The sequence below is a fragment of the Uloborus diversus genome, chromosome 4, assembly GCF_026930045.1.
Source record: "Uloborus diversus isolate 005 chromosome 4, Udiv.v.3.1, whole genome shotgun sequence".
NCBI classification, from domain to species: domain Eukaryota; kingdom Metazoa; phylum Arthropoda; class Arachnida; order Araneae; family Uloboridae; genus Uloborus; species Uloborus diversus.
Genome location: NC_072734.1, coordinates 20,975,937 through 20,988,026, shown reverse-complemented (window position 1 = coordinate 20,988,026; position 12,090 = coordinate 20,975,937). Strand labels below are relative to the sequence as shown.

The window sequence follows — 12,090 nt, the reverse complement described above, 5'->3', positions numbered from 1 at the left end:
TTTTATTTTTTATTTTTTTTTCAAAACTATTTTCAAAATGTAAAAAATAAATAAATGAATAAAAAACCAAAATGAATAGTAAACTTATTAAAAATTGGTAAATATTCTTCTTTAAAGTAAGAAAAAGACACCCCCCCCCCCCATGCCACCACTTTTATTATTTTTTTCCAAAACCATTTTCGAAATGTAAAAAATAAATAAATAAATAAAATAAAACAAAGTGAATAGAAAACATATTAAAAACTGGTAAATGTTCTTCCTTAAAGCAAGACAAAGTATATTACCCCCCCCCCCCCCCCACTCACACATACGATTAACACTATACTAGTATCACGCTTCACCTGATGCTTTTTTTTTTCAGACCAGTATTTCTTTTTCAATCCGAACTTCACAAAGTGTACTTGATTATTTCACTATCTGATAAGGAAAGTTATGATTCATTTCGTCCCTTACCCTTGCACCAACTTTCAATTTTGGATGGAGGAAAGACATAGTTTGCTCCAAGATCACTGCAAAATAGGAGTGTTTCCCCGTGTTGTTTCATTCTTTTTACACTAAACTAAAAATAAATCTAAGTATCAGGTCATATGTCTGTCCGCATAAAACTAACTGTCTTTCTACAACATTTGGAGTGCAGCTGTTTTTTCTTTTTTTTAATGCTAGATTTCTTTTAATTTCACTTGTAAACGAGAGCAATGAAGCGAGATCTATTTTTACATATATTAAAAGCAGTTATAGATCAAACAAATTTTGCTAATTTGAGCATAACCTTCCATGTTGTTATGTTTCATTCCAGATTGCCCCCCCTCCCCCTACCGTCCCACTTTCCGAAAGATAAAAAAGCTGCAAATGAGTGGTTCGATTCAGTTTTTTTCTGACTTTTAGTTTTTATGACCCCCCCCCCCTCCCATTTATAAGCTTTAGTCACTACTGATGTTTAGCAGCGTGCGTCCCAGTTTATTATGGTTATAACTCTTACGTGCCGGCTTTTTTTTTTTTTTTAATACATTTTTGGAAAAAAAAAAGATAAAAAGTGGTTGTGAGACGGGGGGGGGGGGGGGGGGGGGGGGTACTAATCTACAAAGTCATGTCAGTTCATTTCAAGCATAGTTATGATCAATTACTACTTATTAGATCATCCCCAGTAAAAGACCCCATATTTAACTAGTTAGAATCTGAAAAATGTCATTATTTCATAAGTCAAATTTATTTAAAAATTCATAAAAATTTGATCTCATTGAGATCCCAACTTGAAACTTTGCACAAATAAAGATAAAATACACACAAATTTTTGAGAATTTTTTAAAAAAAATTCATTATACCTTTTCTGAAAAATATAAATTTAAAATTTAAATTTTATTTTTTAAAAATTTAAATTTTTTTGAAATTAGTCATGTTGCATATCCCATTAAACAGCAACTAATGTACTTTAAAATGCTTTTTACAAAATCTTTCTATCTATATTTGGTGCTGAGTTATCGTCCATTTTATGTTCAAGCATCCATGAAAAAAAGCTGGTTTTTCGAAAAATCAAAGTGTCATAAATAAAATAATAATAGAGATAAAAATCTAAAAATTTGGACTTTTGATTACCTCAAAGGGTACAATCGATGAGCCAAATTTCAAAGAAATACAAAAAGGTGAGGGAAAAAACTTTGGATCACTTGACATGGAATGACCCATAAGCAATCGTGATTGCTCAAAAAAAATCCTTATTTCCATACTAGCAAGTAACAGGGAATTACTTAATCATTTGATGCCTCATCATTCCCATCATTTCAATGAGGGATGAAACAAAAGTTTTCAAGGAGCCAGATGAAATAAAATAGAAGCTAGAAGGAGGGTGAGGGGAGGGGAGGTTTGAACTATTATCTTTCCTCTCTTTTTTTCAGAAACGAAAATAATTATTAACTACGGTTGGGGCAAACCTAACCTGAATGTGTCGTAATGCTATGGGTAGAATCTGCGTAACCTTCAATGTTACCAGAGTTGGTTTGCCTCAACTATAATACATTTTCTTCAAAGGGATTTCACCGATTTAAATATGCTAATAATATGAAATGTATCACAAAAGACACTTTTAAGTAAACAATATTTCTGTAGAAATAAACCAGCTAAGAGTTGAATGCAGCTTGACTAACAAATTAAAACAATAAAAGGAAATTAACAATCTACACAAAAAGGCAAAATGCAACGAAATATAACTTTAGATACCTACCTGTCTTGAGCCCATCTTTCCATGCGTGACTGAACATTACTAGTAGGAGTACCAGCAGGAGTGAATTTTCCTAAGCCTAATAGATCAAATGGAGGATACGGACTGTATGGAGTACCTGGAGACATTTGATTCCTAAGTATCTGTAGCTGCCTTTCATACATCTGCCGTTGCTTGTCCAATGCAACTAAAATACATAAAAAATATTTAATGTCTTAAGAATCTTACATGCATGTGAAAAAAAATTATTCTGTCAAGTCAAAACCCCAATTTATTTTCTTTAGTACACACATAAATACTGTCAGTCGCGCTTAATCGGGTAACGGCTAAACGAATACCCTGCTTATACGAATAAAATTTACCGGAGCCGAATATTTCCCCATAAATGTAATGTTGGAGATCCCCGCTCAATCGAATAATTTCCTCGGATAATCGAATAATAGCGATCAGCTTTCTCATATGTTTTTGCTGAGAAAAATTTTGAATATGTTAAAAATAAATTAAATAAGAGCAATTATTGATATAAAAATTTAAAATAGTATTTTTCGGCAAACAAAGGAAGGGAAAAACAACATTCATATTCCATCAAAGCATTTTCACCATTCTATCCAATTTCTTTTATAGTTGCCATTACCGACAGACAGTTGATAATTAAATTAAAAAATGCAATGAAATATGAACATCGCAGACTGTAAAAAAATTGATAAATACTAATTATGTAAAACGCGGGAATTGAAGTTAGAAAAGTGTTCTCAAAATATCTTGAGCAAAGAGGGAATCCACTATTATGAACTTTCTCCAAAAAATATGAATTTGAAAAAAGGAGTGAAAACAAAGATTTAACACCTCAAGTCATAAGTTACATATTTATTAATTTTTATATGTACTTGTATTATATATACTTAATTATTATTCTGTTTTGTTGATTACTTAGCTTATTTAAAAAGCTTTTTAATCAAAAACATTTTTTCTTCTATTACTTAGATATTAATTTATTATTACGTTTTTAAAACAAAAGTTGTCAACCAGCAAAGGTAAATAAAATTTCCCTGCTTAATCAAATACAACGCTTAATCGAATTATATTTCTTGGAGCCGAAGGTATTCGTCTAAGCTGGGCTGACACTATCAATATTTTTTAAGCATATGAAGCCCATCAACAGAGGCATTTTTATCTTCCCAACAAGCATATTTCACGCAACAAAAATCAAAAACACACCTCAAAAATTTAGTCATTGATATTTTTGTGCGTTGTATTTTCATTATATTTTCGTATGTTAAATAAAGTTCAGTAGCATAAAAATGGAGGGAAAAGCAGTTGGATTTTTTTTAACCCCTTACCGATCCGATAATTTTCAAGAAAATGGTCATAAAAGTGTCTATTTTTTTTACTTAAGAAAATGACATAAAAATAAGTGTATGAACAACATGTGCACTCAATTTTTCATTTTCAATGTTCTTTAGATTGAAATTTTAAAAAAATTTAAAATTTTATGAAAAGTCAACAAGCAAGCCCTAGCAAGCAGCGAAAATTTAAGAAATAAGTCTTTTAAACATTAAAAAAGAATTTTATTAATCTTTTGTGTAATATAAGTAAAGATAAATTTTTCTCGTGTGGTAAATTTCAGAGCTTGAGATACAGAGGCCAAGTCACAATCTGGTAAGTAAGTACCAAATTTCCTTTCTTCATCTCTGCAATTACATTTAAAATCTGCAATTATATTTAAAATGGACTCATGCTGCCATCTAGTGTATAAAGAGAGAAATAAAATGTATTCTGGGCAAAATAAATGTTTCGGTTTTAATAGTTTCGTAGCGTTAACATTGCACACCCCAGCACGGCAATATCATGGGAATGAGAAATGGAGGTCGAAACCCCAGCACGGCATTTTCACAGGAGCGAGCGGGAAGGGGTTAATATTACTGTTTATGCCAATATATAAATTATGCACCAATATGTAATAATTATAACTAGACAATAATAAAATCAATAAACACCATCAGATTATTTTTTAAAATAGTAATTAGAATTAGAAACTAATACAAATTTATACAATGTTAACATCACCATTATATGCAAGCAGCTAAATCCAGTACCTATGTCAACTGCAAAGCTATCAGAATTGCAAAATATAGTGTGCTATGTACACCAGGATTAAAATGAAAATATAAGGAAATGAATCTAATATAATGCGATCAAGACATACTTTGCTTGTCTTCTTCATGCTGCTTTTCAAGGGCAGCCATGGCATTTTGAATTGGATCATTGCAAAGTTCATTCATCATAAGTTCTTCTCTTGCAAAATCATAATCAAGAGGACGTTCTGGTATATCAGGACTATTGCAATCTAAAATAATTATTTGAAATCAATATTTGATGAAAAAAGAATACAGTAATTAAAATGTGTCTGAATGCTTATGCAGAAATTTTACATATTAAAACATGAATTATGTTTTTATTTTTAAAAATCAGTTTGCTCAATTGCAATTGCTTAATTTCTTATGGAAGTACTTGCTTCCTAATAACTATTTTTTAAGACTAAAAAAAAGCATCTTAAAAATTAGCAAAACATACAGTCAATTATTTTTGATATAGCTGAAACAACAAAACATCCTTATGGATTAATATGGAGGTATTCTTAACAAGTTTAAAATAGAAGATTAATTTTAAAAAATAATGCTATAATGACACACAATAGAAGAAAAAATTAAATTGTAGAAAATAAATGTTGAAACTGTAAAATTTAAAAAATAATTCTTAAAGATGTGCATAAAAAATATTTGAAATATATAAGGTTTTTTTACTACCATGCTAATGTCTAACATTTTAAGTGAGATTGAATTATATTATAATTCAAATTTTGAAAAAGCTAATGTGCAAATAAAATAAAAAAGTATTTTTGAAGTATTCTTAACAAGAACAAAATACATTTCAGCATGAAAAATTATGTATAAAAATTGAAAAAAAAAATGTTTTTAATAAAGAGAGGGAACCAAATTTAGAATTAGAAAATTAAAAAAAGATTCTGCTTACTACTTGTTTTAGGACAGTTGACTCTAAAGAAATGATTGTTTCCCCACAAAATTCTATCACCATGGTGTAGTTGTATTTTTGAAGTCACAACAGAACCATTAACACAGGTCCTAAAAATGTTATCAACAATTTCATCAGCATATAATGATGCAAGGAAATATTGCATGAAGAAAGAACAGGCATGTAGTGGTGGCACTTATCATGAGGAAATTTCAAGGGGTCCCCAAGAGTATATAGTACAAAATCCGACTTAGGTTTGACCTACCTTCAACGAGTTTCCTAATAATAACCTCAATGGTGCTGTCTAAGCAAAAGGGGTCTGATCAAAGAGTTTTCATGATTAAAAGTTTCAATGATTGATTAATTCTGAAGAAATTAAAGAAGAAATTTTGCAGAAATCTGCAAAATCTCAGCAGATCTCCTGAAGAATTTTGTGAAGGCATCACATAACCTTTTTCCAGCTAAAAAGTTTGAGTTTTGAGCTGAATAAGCATCATTTGCATGAAATAAAAATCTACTTCTAATTTTATAAACCTGCAGATTCCTGCAAAATTTGAAGATGCCTGCAGAATATCTGCAGAATTGTTCAATTATTTAAACTTCAAATTGCGACAACCCTGTATCATCTTGTTCATAACATTTTGATCTACATTTTTATCGATAATTAATGAGGAAACTTGATAAAGATAGGTCAACTTAAGTCGGTCTTAGGTGCTTGGGGCACCTAAGACCGACTTTCTCTTATGGATTCTAAAATGCATATTGTCGCCTCAAAGCAACAGTAAGACATCTAATCCCAGGAATAATAGTAATATATCCTACTGGTGCTCTGAGGGTACAATATGATAAAGCCTTGACATTGCTCTGTGACATACAAATGGGTCCCAAAAACGGCAATGTAGTCCCTAAGCTTACAAATCCACCACTGCTGACAAATGCAACAATTTTATGTTAAATACAACCTAAATTAGAAGATGTTTTGAAAGATGAGGAAATAACTACCTGGCTCCTTCCACAGGTATCAAAATCAATTCTGAATTTTCAATAAGAATTGTACAATGCTTTGGCATAATTCCAAGACCACTTAGCTGGATGTCCAAATCAGAGGAACTACCGGGATAACCGACAACTGTTTTTTCCTAAAAGAAGAATAGAAAAGTTACATAAATCTAGACACAAATTATCAAAAATAAACAAATATTGTTATAAATTTCGTTAAGTGACAAGTAATTATTTAAATATCTTTTTAGTCTTAAAAGCTATGCTCAGTTTTTGGCATGGATCGTAACAAGCAGGAATTTCTTGAACCAAGAAAGACAACAATTTCATTCCGAAAATATATATATATCTATAAAATTTACATAAAACTACATAAAAGCAACAAAAAATCAGGTAAAAAATAAAATAAGTGTTGCCACTCTTTGGCTACAACATTTATTGAAATTATGAAGGAAAATTAGATCAGCATAGAGCTGTGAAGTTAACGCGGTACCATGTTAGCAAAAATACAATAACAATATCTTCCAAAGTATGAATTAGATAAACAAAACCAACAAAGGAAATTATGTGAAAAGCATTGTTTACAAAGTTATCATTAACAAACTTTAACATTCACCATTTTAAAATCTTAACTTCAATAAATTGACAAAAAATTACATAAATATGCACAGAAGTTGTTTTAAGCAATAAACATATTTAATAAATGAAAGTGAAAACAAAAGATGCAAAGACATCTCAAGAAAAACTATAATAGAATGTAATTGAAATTGGTAAAAAACTTAAACGAGTTTTTGATCAGTAACAAATATCAATCTATTTTATTTTGAGAAAACTGACACTTAAAAAATTTTAATTAAAATTAAGTAGGTATCTAAGACACATTACCAGCGAATTAAACTCAGAGCTTAATCAGGTTATATAATTCACACAGCAAAGAATCAATGTACCAATTTAAATAAAAACATCACTTTATGGTCTGCAATGGAAATAGAATTGTTACATCAATGTTAATTCACTGCAAAACCCCAGGTATTTGGATTCTTTTCACACACTGCTGGCTCAAAACTATTACTTCTGACATTTGTAATAACAGAAAGCATTTCCTTCTCTGAAGTGGAGAAAAAATAATTATAAGTATATTTCTTAAAGAATCAACTTGGGTCTTAAGCTGTGTCCAGATTTGCACAATGCAGAGTGAAAGATTCAAACTTTGCATTGTCACCCCTTATATGCATAATGGTTCTGCAACAATATTTAAGCAGCGGGAATTCAATCAGACTAGCATGCAGATGCTTTGAGCAGATGTAATTTTATGCATGTTCCTTCTCATGTGCACAGGGCTTTACAGAATGAAGTTTTAGACTTTTAACCCATAAGACATAATAGGATGAGTTTATCAAAGGCATATTTAAGGGGGAAGCAGAAGGAGCTCAGGCCCACCCAAAATGAATTTAAACTACATGTGCAGTGTTAATAAGGATTTTAATGCTTACAAACTTTTATTTAGAAAGTTCTCCTAATTATTGTCTTGAAGCCCCTCCCAAAATAAATTCCTACAAGTGCGCCTGGGGTTTAAATCACATTTGAAAGTAAAATAGTGTGCCTGACACATTAGAAAGTATGGTAAAGTAAAAATGACAAATACTCAGCAATCATTTTCAAATATTGTCATATCAAGCCAAAAATTTGAGTATATTGTTAAGGATAGTAAAATACTATGAAATCATTGTTTGATCTGGAAGCAACAAAGTTAACTAAGTATTGAGATAAATAATTTTTCAATTGACATCATTTAATACAAAGCATTTTTAAAAATCAAAATACAGTAGGCGCCACTTAATGTGATCACTGTGGGACAAACACAATTTGATAACAATAACCGACTGATAACAATAACTGAAAATAATCCAGGAGACACAAAATAATATTTTTTTTCCCAAATAAGATGCATTTATTTTGGCAACCTCAAATTAAAATCAATGACTCAACTGAACGCAGTTTTAAATTATAAATTATCAAATTAACAGAATGGAAATATCTGAATTATAAGTTGTTAAAGCTAAATTATGCAATTTTTAATCACATAATAATAGGTGAAGTAAAATATGACCGTTTTCCCTGACATTCGTAAACTAGTTTCAAAGCACATTCAGCTTTTCTATCTTTTCCAGCATGGTTTTGCTTGTTGTTTAAATTTTAATTTAACTTCGCTTTGTTTTCAATCTCGACACAATTCTTTTACAGCTTACAAAGTAATGGCAACAATGGAAGTCCTACATCAATGCCTGCAACATGTCCAGCGACTGAATTTTTTTAGATGCAAAAGAAAGTTATCTTAGGGGGAGTCTGTGGTCACTGGGGGGCGAACTTTCTGTAGCTTCATTCCTAGAAAAATTTTGAACTGCTATTGAAAACCACAAAATGCTACTCAGAAAGTTAGTCTCGTCAGGGTTTGCCTCTATATTTATGTTAATTGAGGAACAAAAACGGGGAAAAAATTGAAAGTTAATGAAAAAGCGATAACAATAAACGAAAACACCGATTACAATATTCGACTTTTTTAACGCGTGTTAACATACAAGTGTTCCAGGACTTCGTGATTCTGATAACATTAAGCGAATGATAACATTAACCGTGATCACATTAAGCGGCGCCTACTGTAGATCATTAATGAGTTTTTACGTTCTTACATTACTTTTCATATTCAGATGGATTTTTGTTTGATATTTGAACCTCATAAATGTGCTTTTTTTTATTGAAAATACTTTGTATTAAGCACTTTTTCTTTTTCGCAAAAATTATTCACATTTTAAAGAATAATTCGTTAGAATTATCTTTGTCAAAAGATAATTGAGCATTTTAATATAACTAAAGAGCACTAATGTAAACACACCTTTAAATAATAGACTAGTAATTCATTGAGAGAAGGATCAGCATTAAGATTCACTAGGTAATATTTGTCTTGCTCAACTTTGATACCAGATGCTTGCACTGATATACCCATTTGCTCCAGAGCCTGCTGACGCTCCTAGAATGAACAAAAAAATAACATTTTTAAAAAATGGCAAATGGTCGAAAAAACAAAAAAAATTTATTACAATTCATGAAAAAAATCTTGAAATTTTTTTTCTGAGAAATGATATATACCTGATGAATTTTTTCGGTTTTCCTGAGTTTTTCCTCCCATGTTTGAGAAATTTCCTGCATGAGTTTTTCAGACTCTCTAAGTCGATCTTGAAGATCCTCTTGCTGTATTAAAAATTTCAAATGAATAAATACACATATTTTTTTCCAAAATAAAGAAATGATAAAAGTATATTTTTATTTACTACTTAATGATAAATTATGAGGACAAATATTTGATAAGTTTACTGGCTTATCACAGAAGCCACAGAAATTAGAAAACAATATACAGTTGAACTCTTAATACAATCACATTTGATACGAAATCCCGGCTAAAACGAACATTTTGTTCGTTAAGTTTGGTTTGCTATCTAATTACATTAAAAATTTCACGTATAATACATATGTAAATTGAAAGTGTTGAAAATGTTCATGGTTGAATGCTGCATTTTCTTTTTTAGCAATTATTCATCATTTTGTTAGGTAGTAAAAGTCCCATTATGTATTTGAGAAGAAAATATTAACTATATTGCATTAAAAATAAAACCCATACATTTGTTCACCTATGTACAATTCAATTTACTCGGAGATAAAGCTGTTCATCTTCCATTGTGGATTACAACCTATTCTGTAATTTTCGATTTTCATCTTACTTTTTCAATATTTTCCAAAAACATTCCTTTATAAGAAATAAGCAACTTTTTTCTGGCTGAACTGATAGTTAGATTACAAAGTGTGTATCTGTGGTAATATTTTTTAAATATAGGTAAGCATTCCTTCGTTTTTTCGCAGCATCACTCATTCACAGTTGTTACCGAAAACAGCTAATACAAACATATTCGTTGATTTTTTGCACTTTGTATCAACCAAGTTCAACTGTACAGTTAAAATATAACTAACAATGGTACAGCTAGAAAAAATATATTTTTTTAAGCATATAAGATAGAAAGTAAATTAAACTTTTAAGAATGTGATTTTAAAAAGGTGTTACTTTTTCAATTCAGATATTTTTTCCAAAATTAAAAATGTTTTGCAAGTTTTTTCTAAGTTTACCAATATTAAAAACAATCAGAATTTCCAACCTTTATGTTCTTTCAACAACATAGCAAATTCATATTACCCACATTTATAACCACATAACTGAATTATGACAAGAAACTAGCTACTTACAGTCGTCCCTTTGAGTTGTTCCTTGAGCATTTCAACTTCTTCCCTGAGTTCTCTAATAATCCTAGCATTTGGATCTTCATTAACAACTGCATGATTAACAATTCTTTTCGCCCTGTCTGCATACCTTAAAGTAGACAAAGTTTCGTCATAATTGTCAGCAGCAGGACTAATTGTTGCTACCATGACTGTTCGGCTATTGCCACCAAGATTGTCCTGCAATCAAAAAATCAACACTTTCAATTTTGAAGATTTTACAATCATACACAAACAAAACACAAATCTATGCATAAATATGCACCTAGTTTCAAAAATTTAATAACACAATTTTCAAAATAGTCTACAAAAAATATTGATATTAAAACACTAGAATGAAATGAAAGAAACAATAATTTAAATTGAAAATTATTATTAGTATACAGGTAATAAAGGAAATCCTTGTTTTAAGGGAAAGAGGGAGTATTTTCATACAAATAACAAAAGTGATGAACAGATGTAGGCATTGGGTCCAGTTAAGCAGATAATAGTCAATTTTCAGTCCCCAGTGAAGGCTATCAGCAGGGTAAATCTTAAAGCTATCTACCCCCATGTTCATAACAGTTTCTTCCAATAAGCTGTTCCAAGTGCTTATAGTGCTACTGAAGCAGAAAATGATCCTCATTTTATTTCTCAAGTCTCACACACAAACACAAAAAAATAATATTAATTTGAATTTTGTCTGTGTGCAGGCATGAGTGTGTGGGCAGTTGTGTGTATGTGAGTGTGTAGGTGTGTGTGTTTGTGTGTGTATGTGTATGTATGTGTTTGTGTGTAGGTGTATATATGTATACGTGTGTGTGTGTAGGTGCATGTATGTATGCGTGTAAGTGTAGGATATTGACGAAACTTGGAGATGGTTTTCGCTATAGGAGCAGCATCGTGTAAAGCCGGTCGGCGGTGATGCTGCAGAGGGTGGCGGGGGGAAAATAAAATCATAGTACAGCAAAACAGTCAAATGAAAGCAATCAGCAATCGTGATTGCTCAAAAAATCTCTTAGAATTTCAAAATGAAGATTTTTTTCTTTTTCATTAGATACACATTGCAATAGATATAAAACTAGATACAATAGATACAACTTTTGACCTAACAATTACTCAACTTTCAAAACAATTATCTTGATGTTGTGTCAAAGTTTGGTCCGTACGGGAACAATTAGGACTGATGCTACCCTGAATCTTTGAAACATAACTATTGATACATGAAATACACCGCCAGCTCAGTCATTTCCAGCCGAGGACTACAGTTTCGAGCTTATTAGCACTCATCAGCCCTGCTAATAAGCACGAAACTGCAGTCCTCGGCTGGAAATGACTGAGCTGGCGGTGTATTTCATGTATTTCTGCGTATAACCATGCTAATTGAGCGGTAATTTACTGAATATAACTATTGATATTTACCACTTTAGAGATTAAAGTAATACTAAGTTGGGTGTGAATATTTGAAATTCTAATTAAATACCTGTAGTTCTGATATTTTTTAACGAACATATTAAATAACACATGAATTACAGTTA

The 12,090-nt window shown here is 30.7% G+C and overlaps 1 protein-coding gene across 2 annotated transcripts in view; it reads right to left on the bottom strand.

Moving 5' to 3' along the window:
• The window catches only part of LOC129221132 (kinesin-like protein KIF13A), a 209,222-nt gene that overhangs the window by 54,612 nt on the left and 142,520 nt on the right, over window positions 1-12,090 (bottom strand). For both annotated transcript variants that reach the window (XM_054855576.1, XM_054855577.1), the window contains exons 10-16: window positions 10,541-10,753; window positions 9,395-9,496; window positions 9,141-9,275; window positions 6,251-6,387; window positions 5,249-5,358; window positions 4,422-4,562; window positions 2,219-2,402 (exon numbers count right to left, since the gene is read on the bottom strand). In XM_054855576.1, coding sequence (XP_054711551.1) covers window positions 2,219-2,402; window positions 4,422-4,562; window positions 5,249-5,358; window positions 6,251-6,387; window positions 9,141-9,275; window positions 9,395-9,496; window positions 10,541-10,753 — 1,022 coding nt within the window. The remainder of the gene's footprint in view (window positions 1-2,218; window positions 2,403-4,421; window positions 4,563-5,248; window positions 5,359-6,250; window positions 6,388-9,140; window positions 9,276-9,394; window positions 9,497-10,540; window positions 10,754-12,090) is intronic.